The 26,832-nt window shown below is 43.2% G+C and overlaps 1 protein-coding gene across 10 annotated transcripts in view; it reads right to left on the reverse strand.

Moving 5' to 3' along the window:
• NCAPG2 (non-SMC condensin II complex subunit G2) overlaps positions 1–26,832 on the reverse strand; it is a 64,769-nt gene that overhangs the window by 11,408 nt on the left and 26,529 nt on the right. For 8 of the 10 annotated variants that reach the window (XM_023250828.2, XM_023250827.2, XM_023250825.2 and 5 more), the window contains 13 exons: positions 22,904–23,083; positions 21,077–21,229; positions 15,715–15,937; positions 15,389–15,486; positions 10,935–11,108; positions 8,603–8,673; positions 7,473–7,623; positions 7,181–7,354; positions 5,790–5,906; positions 5,563–5,703; positions 5,022–5,121; positions 3,478–3,665; positions 993–1,133 (listed from right to left, as the gene is read on the reverse strand). In XM_023250828.2, coding sequence (XP_023106596.2) covers positions 993–1,133; positions 3,478–3,665; positions 5,022–5,121; positions 5,563–5,703; positions 5,790–5,906; positions 7,181–7,354; positions 7,473–7,623; positions 8,603–8,673; positions 10,935–11,108; positions 15,389–15,486; positions 15,715–15,937; positions 21,077–21,229; positions 22,904–23,083 — 1,911 coding nt within the window. The remainder of the gene's footprint in view (positions 1–992; positions 1,134–3,477; positions 3,666–5,021; positions 5,122–5,562; positions 5,704–5,789; positions 5,907–7,180; positions 7,355–7,472; positions 7,624–8,602; positions 8,674–10,934; positions 11,109–15,388; positions 15,487–15,714; positions 15,938–21,076; positions 21,230–22,903; positions 23,084–26,832) is intronic. The other 2 variants (XM_045053092.1, XM_023250830.2) reach the window with 2 other exon arrangements.

The following is a 26,832-nucleotide window of genomic DNA, read 5'->3' on the forward strand; positions in this document are numbered from 1 at the left end:
ACCAAAATGACCTTCCTTAAAGCTTTAAGGAGGGTCTTAAAATCTATTGTTATAGGAACTTAGCTTTTTTCATACTCATGACCTCACAGTACAGAATTCAAATAAATTATATATACGTACATTTATATAAGTCAACAACATTGACTGTCAGATCCCATCTTTTCATACAGAGAAAATCTATCATCACCTTTCTATCTTCTATGGCACTGTTCCACACCCTCCCGCCATGCCTTGAAGGTCTTTCTGGGGAAACAGTTCTGACTGGAGTTATCATCCTGGTTAGGCCAATCTTTACCCAAGAAAGCTAACTATAAAAAATCTGCAACTGTTAGGAACACAGCCAGTCACTTACAGAGTAGAAATGAATACATTATCTGTTTAAAATGATATCGGAAATTCAAATTTCCTGTGCTTAGAAATGAAAAAGAAAAGTATGGTTTATGCTACAGCAATGCAGTCAGATGCAAACTACCCCAAACTGTCCTGCCTCCTGCTCACCACTGATCACTGCTGCTTCTGCCTTGTCAGGAGAGATTTTCTTTTTCTTTTTTTGTAAGTAGCCTTCATGCCCACCAGAGAGGCCAGTCAGGGCTTGAACTCACAACGCTGAGATCAAGACCTGAGCTGACAACAAGAGTTGGATGCTTAATCAACCGAGCCACCCAGGCGCCCTGAGGAGAGAAGAATCTCAAGAAATATATCAACTCACGTAGATCTCTAAAATGCAGCAAAAAAAAAAAAAAAAAAAAAAAAGTTCACAGTGGAAGGACTAGCTTGGTTTTAGTCAAAGATGACAACATCCCAAAAGTCACATGACTCTAGTCATAAGCCTGCTAGGAAACTGAGGGGAGGGGGCTGGAGAAGCAGGCTAGCTACTAAACTCTGAGTTCTTAAAAAATACTTGGAAAAACATGAAAATGTGCTGACAGTAGAAAATAGAATGTTGTACAGTCAAAAGCAGACACAAGAGTTTCAGGATCAACAGACATCACCTTGCGTAGTCGGTGACTTATCTCCACCACAGATGCAGCGATCACAGTGGAAAGTACGCCCCGGTGCACGGGCGTGTCCGCATGCCAAGACTGAACCGTCATTAGAAATTCATGAAGAGGGGTCTGAACTGAGTAAAGAAGCTACAAGAAAACACACCAGTTACTCATTTTTCAGGGGTTAAAAAAAGACACTTTACAGGACAAACATTCCTATTGTCCTCCCTAGGGGTCCAGGAGTCCCAAATCTTGTTTGCCCGTTATCAGCATCCACTCCTTCCTTTCCCATTACTGACTCCGATCTCTCAGGCACCACAGCTAGACAAGGACAGACAGCAGTGAAGCCCACTGGAAATAGCAACAAAAGCAATGCAAAAACCCCCAAGAAGAGAACAACAGCATAAATAAAGAAAAGATAAAGATACAGCATCAACAGTGAAAGAAGACCATGAGGCCATGTGTTCTGGTAGAAGGAGCACAGTCAATGGTAAAAGATTTGGTGAGAAAATAAAAGATTCTGGCACAAACTAAACTACACAAACAGATCACAGCACTTGAACCAACTCATCAAAAACAGAAGCATTTGGGGGTGCCTGGGTGGCTCAGGCAGTTAAGCATCTGACTCTTGATTTTGGCTGAGGTCATGCATAATCTCACAGCTTGTGAGTTCAAGCTCCACTTCAGGCTCTGTGCTGACAGTGCGGGGCCTGCTTGGGATTCTCTCTCTCTCTCTCTCTCTCTCTCTCTCTCTCTCTGTCTCTGTCTCTGTCTCTTTCTGCACCTCCCCACTTGTGAGCTCTCTTTCTCTCAAAAATAAATAAATAAATAAATAAATAAACATTACAATAAAAAAAAAAAAAGAAGCATTTCAAATTAACTCAAAGATGAACTGGTAAGCTAGGGAAAACGTGGCCAACAAACCAATCACTTTCTATCAGAAAAGAGCAGAAAAAAAATGAAACTCTTCAATGCTTCATAAACATCCTCCTATTTAAGCATTTTTTAAAACTTCATTTAGGGTGCCTGGGTGGCTCAGTCAGTTGAGCATCTGACTTTGGCTCAGGTCATGATCCCACAGTTGGTGAGTTCGAGCCCTGCGTTGGGCTCTGAACTGACAGCTTTGAGCATGAAGCCTGCTTCAGATTCTGTCTCCCTCTCACTCTCTCTCTGCCCCTCCTCTGCTTGTGCTATCTCTCAAAAATAAATAAATAAACATTAAATATATATATATATATATGTGTGTGTGTGTATATATATATATTTTATATATGTATATAATTTATATACACATATATAAAATTAAAAAATTAAAAGAATAGCTGGGGGGTACCTCGGTGGCCAGGTCAGTGAAGCATGGACCCTTGATCTTGGGGATGTGAGTTCAAGCCCCACAGTGGGTGCAGAGATTACTTAAAAAAGTAAAATCTTAAAAAAAAAAAAAAAAAAAAAAGAATAGCTAATTTGCATTTTTAAACCACTACTTAGAAAACAAAGACTGGGGTCACCTGGGTGGCTCCATTATCTGACTTCGGCTCAGGTCATGATCTCACAGTTCGTGAATTCGAGCCCCATGTCAGGCTCGGTGCTGACTACTCGGAGCCTGGAGCTTGCTTCGGATTCTGTGTCTCCCTCTCTCTCTGCCCCTCCCCCATTCACGCTGTCTCTCTTAAAAATAAACAAGAAAGAAAGAAAAGAAAAGAAAAGAAAAGAAAAGAAAAGAAAAGAAAAGAAAAGAAAAGAAAAGAAAAGAAAAGAAAAGAAAAGAAAAGAAAGAAAACAAAGACTGGCCCTATCCAATGACAGTATGATTTTAGGAGTAAAGCAAGTGTGGCACATGGGTCAGTATTTCCCACATGAACTGGCTACTCAAGAACCCTACTTCACAAAAGCTTTTACCAGCAAGGGACCCCCAGGCCCTTCCAGCTCTGTGACTCTCACTCCCAGTGAGGGGACACTGACAGGTAATGAGAGGGTAGTCTATGATGGAAATCAGTATCTCATCTGAGGAAAGTCCTCGTCATCTACGAATAATCAAAACCAGCATTCTCAAAAGTATATTTTAATTGGAAAACTCTGTGAAATAACAACGGAGTATTCACAAGCCCGTTGCAAGTAGTTCTGGGCTTCCTGTCCTGCCTGGCAGAGGACTCTCTCTCTTGCTGTTGGCCTCCTGAGCTGGGCTCATTAAAACCTGTTCTAAGACTAAGAGTCAGAGGTGGGCTCTTGGACCTCCCGCGCCAGGCACAGACGGCACGGCATCTCCTCTCTGACCGCGCCATGCTCTGAAGGAAGTCAGGGGCAGCACCGGAAGGCCAGCGCCCTGTAACTTACCTCCCACACCAAGTTGCACCCCACCCAACAGCCCAACCGCACCCGCGAATGCTAACTGAGCCCGTGTGTGAGACGACACATCCCCATGCACCCCTGTTCGCCTGGCAAACACTGGCCGTCTATTGACCAACAGCCCAGCCCGGGAAGGCAGGAGTACCCGTAGGCCTTCTTCCGGCTGCTTTCTGAAGCTCCGTGCCATACATTCCAACATTTTCTGAAATACTTTCTGGACCGTATCGAACAGCGTCACAGCTTCTTCATCTGAATCTGGTTTCTGTATCAAGGAACTTCCAGTTACCTCTTTCAGAATGCCAAGAAGTAATGACACATAAAAGAATCCCTTCACTAGAAAGAAAATTAGAAAAAAGCAGTTATCTAACCACAAAATTTAGCTGAGATTACTACACTTTTCACACAACACGTGTACATTACGGTAACTTAAAATTGTTACTGGTAAGCCAATACCAGGTTGATCAGATTATTCTAAATTTGAATACATATAAAATTTAACAAATAAATTTAAAAACTTACTCCCTTTAATTATAATGCCAATACCTTCAACAACAGTAACAGCATATTTAACTGAGCCACTAAGAACCAGGCTCACTACACGTGGAGACAGCGTGGTCCCCTGAACACCTGGATTAGAGAACATGTCTTATTTTCTCATGTAATGGCAACATTAACACCAGCTCTAAGTCTGAGAGGGACGGCCCAAGAACTTTCAAAATGTGATTTACAAATCTCATAGGCCAACTCTGTTAAATTTCTAACACTGTAGTTTATCAGTTGTTTTTCTCTTCCAAATCATTTCCTTTACTGTGTTGCATTAATTTGATAAAGCGAGACGGGGGCCAGATCACAGTTCTGGGCCTGCGGAAAACCCTGTTTCTCAGAACATGCCAGTCTGTAGGAAGGCTTCTTCCTGCCCTTCTCTCGCTTTACCTACTTTTACGCATTGATGAGAGGCAGGGGAGAAAGCCTGGATCATAGCACCACTCCTCATGCCATCAAGTGATGGGGCTGTGACCTCCAGGTAATCACTCAGTCCAGCTCCACCCAGACCAGCAGGAAGGAAGCCGACCTCTCACTCACTCACTAAACACATTTAAATTAGTACCTAGTGTGCAAGCACAGACCTCGCAGTGTTAGTTACTATAGGTCCTTGGGGGAATAGCAACTTCCCAGTGGTTCTGAGGGGGCATTAAAGAACCCTACTCACACCCCCCATGTGGCAAGCAAACAGGCTGGGGGCTGCCACTGCACAAGCCCACCACGCTGCAAAGTCACTTGACAATTAGGCAAACCACGGGGAGGAGAATCCTAAGGCCCTCGTGAGAAAAACTCTGTGGACTCAGGCATGTCTGACACCAGAAGCACCTTTGTTTTGTTCTGTTTGTTTTTTAAGTAGGCTTCAACACCCCGTGTGGAACCCAATGGGAGGCTTGAACTCACAGCCCTGAGATCAAGACCTGGGCTGAGATAAAGAGTCGGACACTTAACTAATGGAGCCACCCAGGCACCCTGACACGTGTGAACCTCCTAGCTGCCTCAGTCTGTAAATTCCTTTTTTGGCGTCTGCTAGTTTGCATTGCCTACCTGTCACCTGAAAGCAAGAGTCCTGATCAGCAAAGTGACCAAGGGAGGGGCTGGTTTGGTTATTAATTGCTTTAAACATGTTCTTTAATGAATGAAGTATACCTGTTTGCATGATTCCGAGACTCCATTGTAAAAGTTGTATCTGAAACTTATAATCGCCAAGGCCGACCATCACAACGTCTTTACACACCATCAGGTAGGTCTGTAAGACACACAGATTTACCTTAAACAGAGGCTACTGAAAGCCAAAAAAGGGGAATAAATCCAGCCTCGCAAAGCTTCGAATATCTGCTTGTACTACTAACGATCTCTTAAGGCAGGTATTAATAAAGATGTTTTACAGAAGAATTTTCATAAAGATACTTTAGTTCTCATTTTTATTTCCATAAGAAATCTGGAAACCCATTTTATGTAATTCCACAAACATTACTGAACACCTATTACATGCAATGTATAAGATTACATAAAAACTACATGGTTTATGTTTTGGGAAAAGACAAACTCTAGATGCTGAAATGACACTGTGAGTATTTAAGAAGAGTAACACTACTATCCAAGTTACAACTTTAAGATAGAAAATAAAATCTGAAACCACATCACGAACTTGGTGAAGAGAAGGTTTCCATGTTTAAAGACTTCTAACCTGGATAATCTGCTGATAAACAACCCTGTGAAGCTTGAGATATTCTTCTTCTTGATCTTGGATAAAAGAAAGAACTTTGTTTTCTAACCAAAACCCAGTGTCTTCCAAAATGGACAGGTAAACTTTTCCTTCTGAGCAGAACTGTCCAACAACAGAAAGACAAATTAGTACCAGAACCAGTATTGCCAACACACTTCGTATTGGGACACAGCCAGGCACACACTCACCTTGTGCTGAAGATGAATACTCAGCCGGCAGTGGAGGCTGAAGGCTCGCAGAGCCATCGCTTCATTAAAGTTGTGAGGTTTCCCACCTGGCGACTGCAAAATTGATTCCAGATCTGCCTGCAAGACAAAAAAAAAAAAAAATCCGTGGCCACGTTCCGCTGTGTAAGTGAGGACAACCTGACTAACTTCACACACAGCTATAGTGGGAGGGTGACACCCTGGAGCAGTGGAGGTGCTTTAATAACACAACAGAACTTTCTGAGAAATGTAGTCTTCCCTTCTCTCCCTTCCAACACCCCTACCCCTTCTAAAACAAGGTAAAAACTCGTAATAGTCACTGCTCAAGAACAGTCAGGATCAAGCACACAAAGCGTTTGCCCCTGGGGCAAATTCTGACCTGCTCCTGACCAGGGCAGGACAGCCCGCCTGAGGAAAGAGGAAGAAAGGCAGCTCCTCCCAGGAATGATCCTCTCGGTGCTCAGGAAGGGCCAGAGCCTTAGCACACGCACAGCTCCCTAACCTTGTACCCTAAAGGAGCAAGGCCTTAGTGCTGGGAAGCTTATGGGAGTCTGTGTCTGGCTGTCACATGAAGAGGGAGGAGGTTCCATCAGCGTTAGTAGGTGGGGATACCCTCTATGCCCCTAGTAGCAAAGCCTGTAGGGAATGCCCCCACCCGTCTTTCCCAGAACCCATAGGCAGCCTTAATTTTTGGACAGCAGCACAGTCAGTGCTCAGCTTAGTCCACGGGCAAAATCCCAGCACTGCCTACCCATGCCTGGGCATCAGCCGTGGTCCATCTCCTTCCCTGGATGACTGTGCGCCTCCTTTTCCTCCTTCAGACCTCTCCCTCCCTTTCGTCATCTGATGCCCATGCTGAGCACTGGAGGCTCTGCCTCTGGCCCGACCAAACTCCACGGCAGTACCAGAGGCTGTCTCTGAGGGCTGGTGCTGGAGGATATGGCCAGAAGCCAGTAAGGAAGAAGGAAATGCCGAATTCACAGGAAACACTCTCCAAAGATTCCTGGAAAAGCTTGCCAAGGACTGTGAGGGTAAACTAGTATTCCGGCATCAATGCGTAAGAGTAGGTAAAGCAAGAGAAGGTAAAGAAGAGAAGGAAGAAGCCTTCCTACGGGCTGGCATGTTCTGAGAAACAGGGTTTTCCGAAGGCCCAGAACTGTGACCTGGCCCCCGTCTCGCCCCCCCACCCCCCACCACGTTAGTCATCTGCGTCTCACGTCTTCATCTACAAATTGAAGGAGGGGCTTCGATAACTCTTAACTCCTTTCCAGCTAGAAAAATTTTACACTCTAAGTATGAAAAGTCTGGATCTTATTTTTCACTCCTAATTGCATGGGCTCCCTCAACTTTCCTCATCTGTTCTATAAAGTTACCTTTGACATTTCAAGTGCTTTCAAGAGGTGGTTAAGTTTCTTCCGGGGAGCAGAGAGCAAGCACTGTCGATTCTTTGGATGGGTGAGCAAATACTCTATGTAAACCAGTGCCAAATCAGGTTTTACAGGGCGTGTATCATGGATCTGCACTTTCCGTTTAGATGCTGAGTTACTCTGAAAGAATACAGCGATAAACTGGCAATTAAAACACATGTTCCCAGGAAAGCATATGATTTTCTAATACACACGTGTCCTCATTCAGCAATTTTAAAGGAACAAGACACAAATATACCTTGCTCTGGGGCTGTTCTGGCAGCCAGTCACAAACGAGTTCCAGAATGTGTCCCACTTGTCCCCAGGAGCAGAGACAGTCCAACAAAGTACAATAGCGCTTGTCTGCCCCTCCTTCCTCTTGGTTTCTTAATGTGGAAATCACACCACAACTGAAAACGTCAAATACATAAAATCAGACCTAACATTGATTCACTAACAATTTCCCACTTTTCAAAAAGGTAAAAAAATAAAGCTGAACAAGTGAGGGTACATAAGGCCTTCCCACCATAGAACACTCAGACCGACCTTCTCCGCTGCAGGAACAAATACAGCTTTCCCACAGTTACTATTCGGGCTCGGTCCCAACATAAAAGGCTGAATGTGAACACAGCTTTAGGAACACGGAGGCCAAGGCTGTCCGATACAAGTGTTAAGTTATCAAGGACGTGCCAGGGCCATGAGACCCCCAGACCTTTTCTGTCAGCTCTTTCAGACCCTAGAGCAAAGATTCCTAGTGCTTGGGAAAGAATTTTTGTTTAGCATCAGAACATCCATTTTTTCACAAATATGAATTAACATGAGTCATTTTTGCTGAGATAATAACCGACTCTCTAGAACAACGCTATCCAGTGAAAATGCAGCACGAGCCACAAAAGCAAGCACTTAGGTCATTTCAAATTGTCTGACAGCCGCCTTTAAAAAAGTAGAGAAAAACAGGCATAATTAATCTCAATAACCTATCTTATCCGATCCACCACCTCCACAGGGCTGTCCTCCGGCACAGCTGACAGGAAACTACCAGCTCCTCAAGCCCCTCCATCCACACCAGGCCCCTAGCCCATGTGCACTCCGCGCCCTCGGCACACCTCGCCCAGGCAGCCACATGCAGACGTGCAGGCCTCGCAGCTCCAGAGCCCCACATGCAGGCTTGACAAACAGACCCCCCACACGGTGGAGCCCACAGCTTATGTTCCACGTGGGCTCTGATCCCTCAGCGACCGCAGAGCCCAGTGGAAACTGCATCCTGCGGCTCTCCCGCCACCGCTGTGAGCTTGAAGCTGAAGTGGGGCCGTCTGCTGAACCTCACATGAATAATAGAGCACAACACTGGCAGGGTTCCCGCCCCACCACCGTCCCAAGAGAGGGTACCTGAAGGCGGGCACAGCAGAGGCTGGCATAAAGGACATGAGCATAAATAAAGGAATCTTGCAGCGATCATCCTAAAAGCATACAAAGGGGAAAAAAGGGTATTTAAACATGATGACGTTGTGAAAGGCTCTCTGTACAACAACTTCCTAGTAAAGGGTCTGCAGACTGCTCAGTAGGAACCATAGCATTCCTCTCAGTGCTCACGGGGACACTTAGACCTACTGCTCAGCCTCACGTCTGATAAGCAGCTTCAAAGTTTTACGTGACATTTTACCACTTTGTGTGATGTATTAATTTGTGCAAATATTGATTAAGCACCTACTGCGTACGAGTTGCCAACCTAGATCCCAGGGATACACTGGTAACCAGAATAGACCAATTCTTTGCTCTCAAAGCACATACTTCTATTTTAAACACAATACTGTTGAAAGAGAAAAAAAAATTAACTCTGTACACTCAGAATCCTAAAAATAAATGTCAAGAGAATGAAACTAGTCAGAAAATAATTTTTCCATAAAATAATCAGAAAATATCTGGGAAGACAGAATAGTTTAATGGAAAATGTACAGGCTTTAGAGTTACCAAGCCAAATCTAGGTGCAATCAGACTCCACAGTTTTACCAGCTGGAACAGCACAGAGAAGGAGGCAGCCTCTGAGGTCTGTTTCCTCCTCTGCCAAAGGGGAAAGCGCTGTTGGGAGGACCGGGTAGGGCACACAGGGCAGAGCCAACAACAGCACCCAGTACATGGTGACACCTAATAAGCTCTAACTACACCAGTATTACTGTGATGACACCATAACAAAAAGTGGACCAGGCCCAATCAAGAACACTTAATAAAAAAGATTCTTGGTTGGCTGGGAGAATAAGAGATGATGGATCCTAACAGAAAAAAAAAATAACAATTTTCCTGAAAATATACATGAAACGGTAACAAGGGCAACATCAAAATTTGATCTGCAAATAATCTGCATTCAGTTGGAGTGAACCCACCCTTACTCCCAACTCCCAATGAAGAAAATATTTTCTTAATATTATAAAAGTAGACTGATAATTACCGCTAATTCTACTCTGAGTAATAGATTGTTTTTTCACTTACAAGGATGCCCACAAGGTTCTCTGAGCAACTGAGGGCAGAAAAGCTCTCTTGCCTGAATCATCTGGAACTGAATTAATTAGCTGCCTTCCTTAGGTCCCTATATACCTGCAGGACGCAGTGCTCATTTGTCACCTCGTCCTGTACCCTATGGGCCTCTGTGTTATCTGCTGAGAATTCAGAGATAATGCTGGTTTCATGGCCCAATGTAATTATTTGAGCTTTTAAATGTACTAATAACTTTGACAATTTAGATTATTTACCTTCCTGACAGGTCACAGTTGCATTTCAGGGGCACAATGAAGCTCAGACACTTGACAATCACAGAAGTGCAGCGGAGAAAAGCTAAGAGGTCAAGGTCACATAAGCAGTTTTGGAAGAGCCCGGAAGAAAAATTTAGCAAGAGAAGGATGTTTCATAAAACCTACGGTCTTTCTATATTTAAACCATGCTTTCTTTATAACTGGGAGTAAATATGTATTTCTAGCACAATCTTATTTTTGTTTTGGAAATAATAAACTTCCCTCAGAAGTAAAAAGTCACAGCTGGTTAAGTGTCCAACTTCGGCTCTGGTCACGATCTCACAGTTTGTGGGTTTGAGCCCTGTGTCGGGCTCTGTGCTGACAACTCAGAGCCTGGAGTCTGCTTCAGATTCTGTGTCTCCCTCTCTCTGCCCTTCCCCACTCATACTCTCTCTCTGTCTCTCAAAAATGAATAAGTGTTAAAAAAAAAATATTTTTTTAAAAAAAGAAGTAAAGAGTCAAGAAATAAAAAGAGTTTCCTTCATCAAAATAGAAGTTATGTATGTGATTCTATTTGCAGACACAACTAAAACACTTCAGAAACCCATCTGCTTACAGTGTGGCATCAAATGCCTACAAGTGCCCACAAAACTCTGTGGCTATGGCATCATGTTAGCAGACTCCTCTTTCTCAATCCCTGCTAATCACACTAGATTCCCAAATAGTGTTACAGATCATTAAAGACACAAAGGCTGAGCACTTACACCCACGGTGTAATGAGGGAAATGAGGCTGGGGAAATGAGGCTGAAAGACATATGGCCTCCACCCTCGAGAAAGGCCAAGAGGCCACCTATCCTGCCAGGTAAGAGCTGGGTCAGTATTCCTCACTTACAGATGACAAACTAGGTCCAGACAGGTAAGTGTGCCGGGCACTTCTGCTAATTCTGCACAAATGTAATCTTAACACGCCTGCCCGCTGTGTGAGCAGCCTTACCTTAAAGACTTTCAGGTACTCAGGAAGCACAGAGGCAAACTTGTTAATGGTGTAAACTCTGGCTTCTTTGTTATTTTCCATACTTCTATGAATACTTTTCCAGAGAATTACAACGATTTCTAATAAACCAGCCATGGATGCAACATCACTTACAGACAGTGTTTTGTCCAGAACCTAAGATACAAATAAATTGTGACAGAATCAAATCATAACAACCATTATGATAACAGCTTTATCATTAAAAGTACATGCCAGAATTCCAGACCTAAAGCAGAATGTGAAGTATACCAAGTCTATTTTCATTTCCTAAAAAGGACTTTGTCTTCTATTTGAAAATCTCTACTAGAGGTGAAGGTCTTTAAAAACCCATTCAAGAAGTAAATGCTAAATTAACACTATATCCTTTCAATAAACAGTTTATATGAATTAAAAACCCTTGGGGCACCTGGGGGGCTTAGTCAGTCAAGCGTCCAGCCTCAGCTCAGGTCGTGTTCTCACGGTTCAGGGGTTCGAGTTCCAAGTTGGGCTCTATGCTGACAGTGTGGAGCCTGCTTCAGATCCTCTGTCTCCCTCTCTCTCTGCTCCTCCCCAGCTTATGCTCTCTCTCTCTCTCTCTCTCTCTCAAAAATAAACATTAAAAAAAATCCTCTAAAAATAAAAATGTAAACTATTATCTTTAAGGACATAATACGTGAGTACAGAACATATTTTTCTTTTACTGTATCTTCTTTTTTTACTATATCTTCTAAGTCGCAAGATGTTACTTCTCGCCATGAACTTTGATGTGAACAGACTGGGGGAGGAGGGAAGAACTGTAAAATGTGATTTACTTAGATGTGATTGCTACTGAGACTCCACTACAAACTCAGCCCCATCAGATCACCCCAGGCTGTCTGCCAGGCACTCCACTCTGTGGCCCTGGTAGGTCCAGCTCCCAAATTCTGGTATAAGGGCTGATGATGACCAACTCCCACTCGATCGTGGGCTTCCTCACACACCTTTCACATCTTCTGAGCTTATGCTGGCTGTAAGCAATAATCACCGCTGTGTTCCTCTGAGTGCTCCACTGAAACCACAAATGCACTCTGGGTACGTCTTCTTCTGTACGGAACACAGGCCCCACACTGCCACAACCAGCTCGGACACACACTGACGGGGTCTGCTAGCCAGCCCTAGAATGGGACTGTACCAAACACAGTCTGATAACTTGCCAACAACCACTACAGACAATTTCCAGAAAAGGGTCTACAAAAGAGGATTCATTTCAGGTACTGGTATTATGCTATCTACTCAAATGCAATGGGAAAAGATAGTTTAAAAGAAAACAAAACTTGGGGAGCCTGGCTGGCTCAGTCAAAAGAGCATGCAACTCTTAATCTCAGGGTCATGAGGTCAAGCCCCATGTTGGGTGTAGAGATTACTTAAATAAATAAATAAACTTTAAAAAAGAAAAGAAACTTGAGGGTACACAGAAAAAACAAAAGTGTCTTCTACATAAATCTAGATTTTTCATTACACACTTAACACTCCGAATGAGCTATGGCCAAATTTGAAAAGCAATCAAACTACTAAAGGCTTAGAAACTACTGAAAGAATGATACAAATAACAGATTGACAAAATTCCATTCTGTATTTAACTTTACTTTTTACCATTCCAATGTTTAGCATAGCAGCCTTATCATTAAAGTCTCAAGAAAAAGCCACCACTGCTTTTTCACAAAAATGTGCTAAGTTCCTAAGTAAGATTTCATTAAATAGGAAGCCAATTTTTTATTTTAGCAGGGAACATCTTTGATTGTTAGTAGTTAGCAATGAGTAAAAGAATGACTTCAAAAATTTTGCTTTTAGCTACCTAGATATTCTTAGAATGAGAATATCCACATGACAAAGTGTGCTTCTTGTCTAGCACAAACTATAACAGTCCTACATATTTCTAAACTCTTCTGTTTTCTACTAATATAGAAACTGACCCAAAATGTTGTAAAATGCAAGCTTTCTCAGTTATACCTAGGTTTCTAATAACAGAGGTATGGGGTTCCTTCAATATTTAAAAAACTTAATAGTCTCAGGGTGCCTGGGTGGCTCAGTCGATTAAGCGTCCTACTTCAGCTCACGTCATGATCTCACAGTCCATGAGTTCGAGTCCCACGTCGGGCTCTGTGCTGACAGCTCAGAGCCTGGAGCCTGCTTCGGATTCTGTGTCTCCCTCTCCCTCTGCCTCTCCCCCAACTCGTGCTCTGTCTCTCTCTCTCTCTCTCTCTCTCTCTCTCAAAAATATAAATAAACAAACAAACAAATAAATAAATAAATAAATAAAATGTAAAAAAAAAAAATGGAATAGTCTCTCAACTAATACATCACAAACATGTTTTTTCTCCTCTGCAAAACCATTTCCACCATCAGAGTGAGTTTGCGAGGGTGGCCCACAGAGAGATTGTGCTTGCTCCATAGCCAGGACACTCAGCTCCCTGTGCATCACTGCGTCCACTTCCCATCCTGTGAACCCACATGCCCTGCAAAAGTGGAGTGAGGCCACCACGCTGGCATCTCCAGCTGAGGGTTCTGAAGATGTATGAGCAGCCATGGGATCACTTTCCTGAAAAGTTCTGCCCAATCTGTATATTGAGGGAAAAGCTCTGAAGACAGGAACTCAAATTCCACCGAACATAAAAGCAAAACCAACTCCAATGCCCTGGGCTGAAGGCTTCCCAAATCCAGGCCATGAAGGCCTGTGAGTGGCTGGAACTGCTAGTCAGGGCCCACTGCCAGGATAAAAGCCAGTCCCACTCTTTTCTGCTCTCTTCTCCTTTATTCCACATCTGCCTCCCTGACTGGGACTGAGGACGACTTGTTTAAGCAGGGACTGGGCTGCTGGAGTGGTGGGCCTCCAGCTGCATGGGCTCAGGAGGCCCCAGGGAGCATCCGGGAGTCGTCAGGCCGGCCAACAGGCCAGGCTGCAGCTATAGCCCCAAGCAAACCTGTCAGCCTCTCCTAGAAAAAGGCCTGTGTCAGAGGTGGTGAGACACAGGATGGGAGTGTGGCAGGGTCAGACCAATGCACGGACCTCTCCTCGTGGCCTATATGCAGTACCATGTTTCAGCAAAAGGGCAGATTGTCTTTTATGACTTCCTGTTTTTAAGTATGCTCCACACTCAGTGTGGGGCTTAGAACTCACAACCCTTAGGGGCGCCTGGGTGGCTCAGTGGGTTAAAGTGTCGGACTTCAACTCAAGTCATGATCTCACAGTTTGTGAGTTTGAGCCCCGCATCAGGCTCTGTACTGACAGCTCAGAGCCTGGAACCTGTTTCGGATTCTGTGTCTCCCTCTCTCTCTCTGCCCCTCCCCTGCTTACACTCTGTCTCTCTCTCTCTCTCTCTGTCTCTCAAAAATAAATAAATGTTAAAAGAAGAAGAAGGAAAAAAAAAAAGAACTCACAACCTGAGATCAAGAGTCACATGCTTGCCTAACTGAGCCAGCCAGAGGCCCCTTTTGGGACTTTTATTTATTTTATTTTATTATTATTTTTTAAAGTTTATTATTTTTGAGAGGGAGAGAGAACATGAGCGGGGAAGCCAGGGAGGGGCAGAGAGAGGGAGGGAGATAGGATCTGAAGCAGGCTCCATGCTGCCAGCACAAAGGCCCACGTGGGGCTCAAACCCATGAACCCTGAGATCATGCATGACCTGAGCCGAAGTTGGACAGCTGACTGAGCCACCCAGGTGCCTGTGACTTTTTTTAAAGACCAGTTTCTCATCTATGTGGGTACTATAAAACTACCCCCAAATTTTACTTTAGATGTACCTAAGCATGAAAGTTGTTTATAAGCTTAAGATACTGCTTATAAGTAATGCATGTCTAAGTCTTAAATTTCTTTTATCGGGTCACTCTGGATTCTGAGTAAATAGCAGCTAACTAGTCCCTTTGATTAATTACTGCTTAAAAGACAATTCTGAATAAAGATTATTCCTAGAAATTCAACCCCAAGATGTTTCTAGTAGACTGTTACAGCAATGGCTAGCAGTAAACCCTTAAGAACACTACTACCCATTAATTATAAAATATGGTAACATCTGGAATCCAATCCAGGTGTATGCTACACCTACATTGAATTAAAATATACAGAGAACCTTAAGGCAAAGAAAATGTGGGATAGGGTGTTACCAGTAATAAACTTCCCTGTGTATTAAATACTACCCAAATCCCACAACAAACTACAAAGGATACAGAGCAATTCTTTCAAAAACATTAATTATGACCTTCCAAAATAATTAGTTGAACTATCAATAGTAAAGGAATAAATGGAATATAAAATATTGTTAACATGACACTCCATGGGAATGCCAGCTTTGATCCAGTGTTCTGCCTCTCTCTGAGCATGGGTGCCGGGGCCTAGTCTTCACCGAGATAACTCGGCCGCAGCTGTGGCTGGGCCAGGGCAAGCTGACTGCACTCACGTTCTCCTTCTCCCTCTCCTCGTGGCCCTCGTGGCCCTCTTGTGCTGCCCTCCGGATGCAGGCATTCAAGCAATGGCGAATCACATGAATCAGCTTTGCTAAAATGTTTAAGATAATCAATAATTAATTTGTGTTTCTTCAACAAAACCATCTTTCTAATAGTAAAATCATAATCCCAAACAATTAAAAGTATTATTGTAAGGGAAATCATTAAGAAATGCATTCAAGCGTGAAGCTCGTTAAAATGACCAACACTGAAGACAAGTAACATTAACTATGCTTCAGGCAGACAATGTAACAAGTACTGAGAAGTGAATGTCCAGCACCTATATTAGTGCAGGCCGTGTGCTCGTGGGCGTGCTGATAGAACTTCCTGGCAGCTGCGTGGTTCATCTGGACCAGTGTGACGCAGCGCTCACACCATACCTCCTCGGGCTGGTTCACAGGCAGGAAAGAGTTGAAGATGAGGTTCACCAGGCGTCGAGACACAGGCCGGGAATCTGATTCCAGACGAACCAAAATATGCTCCATGGGGCATATTTTCCAAAACTATATATAAAGCATACACAGAAGGAAAATAGTCAATTGTCCCTATAATCTTGAAAATACTTTAAGCAAAATTTCCTGAGCAAAATCAAAAAGCAACTAATTTTTCTATTCCAAAAAAACTCATTTCAAATGACTACACCAGAATCTGTGACTCTTCTGTACAGAAATTAGAATAAACCAATATTTTAAAAAGCACTGACAGGAACACCTGGGCAGCTCAGACGGTTAAGCATCTGACTCTTGATTTCGGTTTAGGTTAGTTTGAGCTCCGCATCAAGCTCTCTGCTGTCAGCACAGAGTCTGCTTTGGATCTTCTGTCCCCCCACCCTTCCCCCACTAGCACTCTCTCAAAAATAAACAAACATTAAAAAAAAAAAAAAAAAGGCACTGACAAGGGCACCTGGGTGGCTTAGTCAGTTGAGTGTCCAACTCTTGATTTCCACTCAGGTCATGATCTCACGGTTTGTGAGTTTGAGCCCCACGTGGAGCCTGCTTGGGATTCTGTCTCTCCCTCTCTACTCCTCCTCCCCACCCCCCCCCGGCCCCCGCTCACTCTCTCCCCCTCTCTCAAAATAAATACTTAAAAAAATATAAAAAGAAGCACTGACATACAAGGTGCCAAGTAGAACACTGCTGAGAGGGTTAATCATAACTAATCAGTATCATGCTCGGTATAAACTCTCAAATGATAGCTATGACTATCAGTCTAATAATTTAAAAATTTCCTAAAACACCATAACTTTTAGCCCATTGATGTGAAAAGTGTATAGAAAAATTTACAACAGTCTTGACACAGAAAGCTGAAGTGGACACCCCATTCCGTACCGTGGAGAACAGAGGCATCACCCCTGAACCCCAGCGGTACCTGGTCCACTGCCCACAGGGGGCAGCACCCTCTGGCGCATCCCTGCCTCCCTCTGCAGTGCCAGCTCGCCTAGATGACCACCGGCCTCCTCCAGCCCACCTTACAGCTGCTGCACAGCCACAACTGTCCCATAGCCCTCCAGTCAAAAGCCTCAAAGTTGTCCACCGCCTACAGAAAAAGGCCAAACTTGTAAGCAAGACACTCCAGACAAGAGAAAAACAGTAGTAGAGAGCAAATAGATTCTCATGGTGAAATGTTCAAATCCTGTCCCAGTCACTTCTCAGCTGGCATCTGGTGGGGTGGTCTCCTCACCTGTCTAGTGGGGACACCATGACATGCATGCTCCTCGAAGACCTGCCTCCAACAGCCAGTCCCTCTTTCCAGTATTTTCAGCTAGATCTTTCTCATCAGCATTTAAGTATTTTTCAACTCATTCCAAACCCTAAAACAAAAAGCCTCCCCATGAAACTCTGCTTGAATTTCCTGTCTTCTTGCAGCTCACTTTACCTCCCACCCCGGAACCCGCCTCTACCTACCCACTACACCTCAACCCATAGAAACATGGCTTCTACCCTCACTGAACTTGTTCTTGCCAAGATCATAATGACCTCCTATTGAAAATCCAGATGAACATATTCACGCCTCCCCTTACAGGAAACCTCTGAGCATCTGACGCTACTGATCACTTCTCCCAGAAATGTCCGAGGACACTTCTGCTCAGACACCTCATGGTACTTCTGAAAAAGTTTTTGGAGTAAAGACAATAACTAAGCCCAAGTCCCACACCAAACACTTCTACTCACGCTGGTACCGGGGGAAGCAAATAGCACCCCCGTGCTGCCAGCAGTAAGCCACACAGAGGGGACAGTGTTCTCAGCCCTTGTCCTGCCAGGGGCAGGCATCTTCACAGAAGAGAGCCCACTGCCAACTAACTCCAGCACTGACTCAGAGAGTGACTGGAGACTCTTACTCAAAAGTGAAAGGCAGTGCTTCCGAGGTTCAAGAGAAGAAGGTGGCAATGAGTCCAAGGATCTGACAGCTTTGACCACCTCCCCTGCTCCCTTCCTGCCTGAGTGTCAGTCCAGATGGATCACTGGTTTTGAGTGCGAATGTACTGAGGTGCAGCCCTGAACAGCACATCTGTGGGTAACAATGACATCAGTAAAAAACACTTCCCAAAACATTCAAGTGCACGTAACTATCCGGCGCAATTTCACAACCATGCAAAAGTAGATTCAACCCAAGACTAAACCAATGAATGGACTGACAGTTCACCTGCTCTACTAAGCCGCCTGCAACATCACAGGAAGGTAGGCGAGAGTGGTGTGCAGGCCATACACTGATGCAGAATGGAAGCAGATAGGCCAAGGGACAGAGCGGATACCTCCAGATTGCTGACTTCCTCTAGGCAACAGTACCCTCAGCAGGAGCATCACACTTTCCCCACATGAGAACTTGTGGGTCAAGATAATTCTGCCATTAGTAAACGTCAACTTCAGAACGTGCACAGCAACACAATTTCCAAGAGGGGAAACGCAAGAGGAAAGAGGAAGTCCTCACCTTGAGAACTCAGGTAAGCAGGGGCTCTTCAAGACTCAAAACCTCAGAGCTCCAATCCGGCTACAAGAAATACAACCAAGAAACAGCCCAGAGCCCAGAACAACAGCCCAGCCACAGAGCTAGTACCTGAGAGGTCTTTCATGACTGTCCCCATTCACATTAAAAAGTTGACTCCTGGGCCATCATGGAGACTAGACCATCTTGAATGGGAACTAGCCATCAGCACTTTTACCAAATGTCAAGGTTCCAGGTGTGACTCTTAAAACTAACATTTCCTGCAAGTCTGCCTTTCCAGAAACTCCCCATATTAGCTTGTTTTTCTCTGATTCACTTTTCTCAAATAAAATGCAGAGCAGGGGCACCTGGATGGCTCAGTTGGTTAAGTGTCTGGCTCTTGATTTCAGCTCAGGCTCTGTGCTAAGCATGGAGCCTGCTTCGGATCCTCTCTCTCTGCCCCTCCCCTGCTCGTGCTCTGTCTCTCTTTCTCAAAATAAATAAAAAATAAACATTAAAAAAAAAATAAAATGCAGAACAATTCTGATTAGCCTAGGATTCTGATTCATTTTGTTTCGATTACCTGAGGTTTTATTTTATGCAAACATATCACCAGCAGGCCAATATCTGCAACAGACACGGAAGCAAGCAAATCCGGAACTGGTCTTTCACTTCTAAAATGCTAATTGTGTCCATTACTAACACCAGGCATGACCAGTGTCTGACAGTGTAGAACAGACCCCAGTCATCCTGACATGGTGGACGATCAGCCACTTCCGCTTCCTGTTAGCTGCCTCTCCACATGCTTACCGACTGGTGGCCTTGATCTTCCAGGAGTCCTAGCATGGACACCCCACAAACCCTTCCAGAGACCTCACAGCTGTGGCACTCCCTGCCTGGCTTTTGCAGAGCTAAGGATCAAGATGGAAGAGGCATCTCAATAAAACATTATGCTTTCTTTCTCTGCTCTTCCCACTCTCCTAAAAATTCAAACTCCCCGGTCAAAGAACTTTTGTCTTCATCTTACTTGGTCTCTACGATATTCTCTTGGGTAGACCCAGTAATAAAGAAAAACCAGCTATTCTCTCCATTTCCTCACCAGTCACTACCTCAACACTCCTCTACAAACAAGTCTGCACTTCAAACAACACTAGGCCAAACAACACTTCAAACAACACTAGGCCAACAACACTAGGCCAAACGTTAAAGATTCAGAACTACTCAGTTTTATTAAGCTGTTATAACAAACAGGGTAAAAACTGCAGCCAGCATTTTTGCTGAAACAGACATGCTGACTCTTAAATACATAAGGAAATGCAAAGGACCTAAACCAGCCAAAAATCTCTGAAAGAAGAACAAAGCTGGAGGACACACTCTAAGACGTCATGGGAACCGTTAGCAGTACAGCAGTATGTCCCAGGGCCCACGGATGTGCAAACAGATGAAAGGGCCAGAGCGGAGTCAGAAACAGCACACACAGATGGGCAACTGGGTAGGACATGGGGGAGTCGTGCTATGGAGGTCATGTAAAACAGTCTTTGGTTTTTGGTGCCTTTTTTTTTTTTAACAGAAATTCAGAATTCAAAATTCACAAAGCATAAAGCCGTAAGTATCCTGGCCTCTCCAGTGCCCCATCCCTGGACAACCAATCCCCCGCACCTCAAGCAACCATTATTAATTCCTTATTTTATTCTAGGAAGATTTTCCTGTCTGAACAAATACATATGTATGTTTCCCATTTATACAGCTGGCGGCACACTACACACACATCTACACTTGCTTTTCCTCGTCTCAGTGGTATTTCCATGTGAGCTCATCCCTTGTCACGGCCACAGGACACTCTCCCATCGCATGAGCACACCACACGTCTGTGTGGCCAGGTTGTTCCCAAATTCTGTGCTGTGACAACAGCACTTTAAAGTAAATTTCAGGCAAGTATTACATGGAGAAGAAAAGCCACAGTGTTACCAAAGGAAGTTAAAAAGCTCCTAACTGAAATTTTTAGCCAAAAACTGAGTAGGACTCAAGCTAAAGGAAAACAACCTCCCTTCAAAGTTCACACAACGTCACAACATGCATCATGACAATGCTCACTTCTTTGCTTCTTCCTATAAAATGTGAAGGGGGGAAGCCTCACATTCATCATTTTCCCAGGAATATTTAAGTAGTTACTATGGGGGCGCCTGGGTGGCTCAGTCGGTTAAGCGTCCGGACTTCAGCTCAGGTCACGATCTCACGGTCCATGAGTTCGAGCCCCGCGTCGGGCTCTGTGCTGACAGTGCAGAGCCTGGAGCCTGTTTCAGATTCTGTGTCTCCCTCTCTCTCTCTGACCCTCCCCCACTCATGCTCTCTCTCTGTCTCAAAAATAAATAAACGTTAAAAAAAAAAATTAAAAAAAAAATAAGTAGTTACTATGTGGCAAGTATTTCAGTATTTGAACAAAAGCTTTCATGTATATGATAAAAATATCATTTAAGGTAGCAGCTGCTTACACTAATGTCTTTCAAAAAGAAAACACACATTAATGATATTTCTAGAAACTTCAGTGAAAATCACAAAACAAAATTTTATGACACAAATTGTTAGAACATATCAGATATCGAGTAGTTTAAATGTGATTACTGAAACTCTCAGAATTAAAATCGCTTTGTCTTTCTGCTGATGAAAGCGAAGTACTTATTTATGTCACACCCTCAATGATAAAATCCTGCCTATCCTACCTTAGCAGCCCGCACGGCTTTGACTTTCAGCAGCATATCAACAAAAGCCACTCTCACTTTCTCGGAATTGTCATGGAGACTGTATTTTAGTGCAGGCAGAAGCTGTTCTAATAACGGATGGCTTAATTTGTTATCCAAAATTATTGGCAGACACTACAAAAAAGGAGAAATATAAACAGTTCAAATTTAGAACATAAACAGTAAAAAGTACAGTTAACTATTCAGTTCCATCCTTACTAATGAACTACTAGTGAAATAAATAAACATACCTACAGATAATAACACTTTTCTAAAACAATTTCATATAAAAAGCATATTTCTGGGATGCCTGAGTGGTTCAGTCAGTTAAGTGTCCGAATTTGGCTCAGGTCATAATCTCACGGTTCATGGGTTCGAGCCCTGCGTTGGGCTGTGTGCTGACAGCTCAGAGCCTAGAGCCTGCTTCGGATTCTGTGTCTCCCTCTCTCTCTCTCCGCCCCTACCCTGTTCGCGCTGTCTCTCTCTCAAAAATAAACAAACATAGAAAAAAATAAAATAAAAACAAAATAAAATAAATGAAAAGCATACTTCTAATGAATTAGTATAATTTCTTCAGATTTAAAGCAGTTATGAAATAATTCTTCAATGTTTCTCTCAGCTAAATTTTAAACGATTTTTAGAACTGAAAGAAACACAGAACAACTGGTGGTAGCGAGGGCTCCAGAGTCAATCTGTGTCCAAAGCTGGGACCTAACAATGATTTCACATTTTTTTAATAGTCCATGAATTCTCAGATTTCTTGACTCAATACTGCATGGAAACCAGAGCCCCCCATCTGGGAGACTCACGACACATGGCGACAGTCACACATACCTCAGATGGGTGGTCCAGTGACCTGCCCAAGCTCAGACCAGGTACCAGTCTAAAGATCTGATATGCTCCACCTTTACTTTCCAGTTATTAGGAAAAAGGATTTTTTAAGGAGACCTCTTTTCTTTTTTATTGGAATTAGAGTAGACATATGATATCCTATTAGCTTCAGGTGTACAAGACAGTGGTTCAACAATTCCACACATCAGTCTGTGTTCGCCAGAAGTGCAGTTACCATCTGTCACCACACGATATTATTACAGTATTATTGCGATTAACCGTAAAGAGACCTTATGTTTTCACCATCACACTGAAATATTTACAGATGAGCTGATACGCCGTCCTGGATTTGCTTCAAATTAATCAACAGTGGGAGACAATGGACTGTAAAGATGAGCAAGACCCAATGTGTCCTGATTAACTGCTGAAACTGGATGATGGGAGAAAGGACAGTTTTGTAGGTTCTTGTTAAAAGTACATATGGTATACCAAAAAAGTCAGTTTTAATATAATTTTAAAAACTTGGGGGCACATGGGTGGCTCAGTCAGTTAAGTGTCTGACAGCTCGGAGCCTGGAGCTGCTTCGGATTCTGTGTCTCCCTCTCTCTCTGCCCCTCCCTCTTTCACACTCTGTCTCTCTGTCTCTCTGTCTCTCTCTCTCTCTCTCTCTCTCAAAAATGAATAAACATTAAAAGAAATTAAAATAAAAAATTAAGTACTATATATAGCTCCTCCTTTAAAAAAAATGTGCACCACCCACCCTGGCCATACACTAAAATCAGTATTATTTCAAGTAAGACTTTTTTGTAGAAAACACTTTCAATTTGGTTTTTAAAAATGTTACTTTGGATGTACAACAAAAATGTCCGTGGTGCTTTATCAATTGGGAAGAATTATGGGTTAGTTAAAAATTGTTCTTTCTCTGTATTTTCTAATTATTCTATAAGTAAATATTGCTTATATAATTTTAAATCCTACCTTAAAGACAGAACAGCGCACGTCAGCTGAGCTTGTGTCAAATGCCAATTCCCCAGTTACTTTCTTGAGGAGATCAATAAGAATGGTCGGAGGCATCATTTCCCAGTATTTGGAAGTTATTTTACAAACACCAAGGATCCCTGTAGAACGGACCATCGGATAAGGATCTTCTAAAAGGCTCTGTAAATTGGAGGGGGAAAAAAGACTTAAAAATCTTAGATCAGCTCCCTTTATATCAATATTTGCTTTATACATCAGCCCTCTCAGCATTCACAACGTAACAGGCATTTTAAGTCCTAGAAATACTGGTCATATACAGACTTACACATCTCTTACTATTTATCATTTCTATAATTGTGCATTTAAAGAAGACAACCCAGACACATGGGTACCATAGCTGCCAATCCTATCTACAGGACTCTGTGACAGTAGAGCCTCAAACACCAGCCCCACCTTCAGCGAGGTATGCAGATGTGAGTCGATCCTAGAGACACAGCCTATGTAAACCACTCTCTTGAATTTCCAAAAGGCTGAAAGACCAGAATAAAGTAATTCTACTCGTTAAAAATTTTTTTTCTAACATTTTTATTCATTTTTGAGAGAGAGAGAGAGACAGAGCACGAGCAGGGGAGAGGCAGAGAGAGAGGGAGACACAGAATCCCAAGCAGGCTCCAGGCTCTGAGCTGTCAGCACAGAGCCCGACGCGGGGCTCAAACTCACCTGAACCGCGAGATTATGACCTAGCCAAAATGGTTATCAGTCGTTGTGAATACAGAAAGAAACAAGATGTCATCTCTGGATGGAGTACACAACAGCACCACTAAGAACCTGAAACAACTGGGGCACCTGGGTGGCTCAGTTGGTTGAGCATCCAACTTCGGCTCAGGTCATGATCTCACAGTTTGTGGGTTCAAGCCTCGCATCGGGCTCTCTGCTCTCAGCCCAGAGCCTGTAGACTGCTTTAGGTTCTGTGTCTCCCTCTCTCTCTGCCCCTTCCCCACTCGTGCTTTGTCTCTCTTCCTCTCTCAAAAATAAATAAACACTAAAAACAAACAAACAAACAAAACCACCTGACACAACAAACAAAAACCCCCACAAAAGTAACTGATCAACTCTGCACCTAATGACACTCAGGATATACAGGAGGCAAAGGAACATAACAATTATGCCACAGGGATATGTCCCCAGGCTTCAGGAAATAAAAGAATAATTTGGCTTCTTCAACAACTAGCAAGCAAAAATGAGAGACTGAGGTTACTGGACAGGGTCTTATCAATCTATTGGCCGATCACATGCATTGGTCTTATTCAGACACAGATTCAAACAAAACTGTTAAAAGTGTCATTGAAATGTTACTCAAGGGGTGCGGGATGGCTCAGTCAGTTGAGGATCAGACTCTTGATTTCGGCTCAGGTCATGATCCCAGGTCGTGGGATTGAGTCCCACGTTGGGCTCTGCACTGAGCATGGAGCCTGCTTGGGATTCTCTTGCTTTCCCTCTTCCCCTCTCCCCAACTCACACTCTCTAAAATAATTTTTTAAAAAATTGAAAAACAATAAGATAGAAAAGTCAAGATGACAGGTCATCAGGGAAAAAACAAACAGCAAAATAAAGAAATAAGAGAACTTTTGGAATCTGAAGAACTATTCACAAGTTTTATAGATTTTGTTTTCTGTGAATTATTTTCAGTATCATTCTTCAAAGATATATTCTGGATAATCAACTTATAAGGACACAGTCTCATACGAGTCCAGAGCCCAGATCCGGATTTCCAATCAATCGCAGTGATGACAAAGTCACTCAAAGCAATGGCACATAACTCATGATGCTCCTTCCACAGGAAAATCACTCCATTTCGACACCCACAGACACTCACAGGAGGCCTCCATGTTTTACCTCCAAAAGAAAGTCTCCACACTACTCAAGTTCGAGAATCACAAACATAACAAGAGTATGAAAGAACAGGTGAGGCACAAGGAGGACACCAGGACATAACCATTACTCTTATTTATTGGATTATCTCCTTTATCAATCCCCATGAAAACTCATTCTCATTTACTCAGTACCTGGTCCAACAGGGTCATGAACTCTGAGCCGACCTGCAGACCAAATCTGGCCCAGGCTCATCTGTGTGTGGCCCACAATGCCTAAGAATGGTTTTTCATTTCTAAATGCTTGGAAAAAACCAAAAGAATAATATTTTGTGACATGTGAACATTCCATGAAATTCAAATTTTGGTGTCCTCAAATGCAGTTTTACTGGAACAAACCACACTCTCATTTCTGTGCAGTCCATGGCTGCTTCTGTTCCACAATGGCAGAGTAGAATAGCTGTGACCACGTGGCCCACGGACTTAAATTCATTATCATCTGGCCTGTTGCAGGGACAGTTTTCTGACTGCTCTTTATTATACTGCGCTGCCTCCTAAAAGGCGTTAGGAAAGAACAGGCATTGAGAAAAAGCAAATTCAAACTAACAAACTGAATATCTTGGTAAACCAGCAGGGGTGGGGAAAATCAAGGCATAGAAAAAATCCTTAAAGTTTCAAAAGCACTTCATGCTAGAAAACAATGCACAATGTTTTAGCGTCCTGGGGAAAAAAATTACTTTGAACATACAATTCTTCTACCTGGCCAAACTATAAATTAGGTGCCAGGGGAAAAAAAATAACACTTTGGGATTCAAACACTCAGAGACACATACCACCCCAAAAATGCCCTGCAAACAAAGAAGGACGGACGGAAACTATTTCATAGGCTTTGATGATTTCCCATGAGTTCATTTCACCCCCAAAAGGGAGTCACGGCCTCCACAGGATATGGTGCTTACATACAAGCCTTTCCCTATTAGAGCTGAAACTCTTATTGTTTTTAATTTTTAAAGTATTCTTTTAAAACTCCATTTAGACACTGACATCTCACTTTTATGAGACCGATAAGTTTTGATCCTTGAAAAACATAAACCTATCTCCACTAATACATAATCTTAAGCAACTATAATATCAATGTTTTCTACAATCTTTTTTTTTTTTTAATTTTTTTTTTCAACGTTTATTTATTTTTGGGACAGAGAGAGACAGAGCATGAACGGGGGAGGGGCAGAGAGAGAGGGAGACACAGAATCGGAAACAGGCTCCAGGCTCTGAGCCATCAGCCCAGAGCCTGACGCGGGGCTCGAACTCACGGACCGCGAGATCGTGACCTGGCTGAAGTCGGACGCTTAACCGACTGCGCCACCCAGGCGCCCCTCTACAATCTTTTTTTAATGTATTTAAAGTTTATTTATTTTGAGAGAGACAGAGAAAGCACAAGTTGGGGGGGCAGGGACAGACAGAGACAGAGGGGGTGGGGGGAGAGAGAGAATCCCAAGCAGGCTCCAGGCTGCCAGAGCAGAGCCCAATGCAGAGCGTGAACCCACGAAACCATGAGATCGTGACCTGAGCCGACACCAGGAGCCAGTCACTTAACTGACTGAGCCACCCAGGTGCCCCTACAATCCACTATTTTCTAGAGGAATGATGTAGAATTTAATTATTGTTCTGAAAAAACATTTAACTTCAATAATTAATATTCAAATAAAATATTACTTAATAATTTTTTTAAAGATCTCATTTTTTGGTAAACTTTACACCATAGGGCTCGAACTCACAACCCTGAGATCAAAAGTCACATGCTCCAGACGCCCCTATCATTTAATAATTTTTATTTTTAATAGGTTAATAAAGTAAAAACAAAATTTACAATGATTAATCTGAATATAGATTACTCTGCATTCCAGTCTCTTTTTTTTTAACATTTATTTATTTTGAGAGAGGGAGAGAGAATGTGCGAGCATGGGAGGGGCAGAGAGAGGGGGAGAGAAAATCCCAAGCAGGCTCCGCACTGTCAGCATACAACCCGACAAACCCACAAACTCTGAGATCATGACC

Source organism: Felis catus, chromosome A2 (assembly GCF_018350175.1).
Source record: "Felis catus isolate Fca126 chromosome A2, F.catus_Fca126_mat1.0, whole genome shotgun sequence".
Taxonomy (NCBI): domain Eukaryota; kingdom Metazoa; phylum Chordata; class Mammalia; order Carnivora; family Felidae; genus Felis; species Felis catus.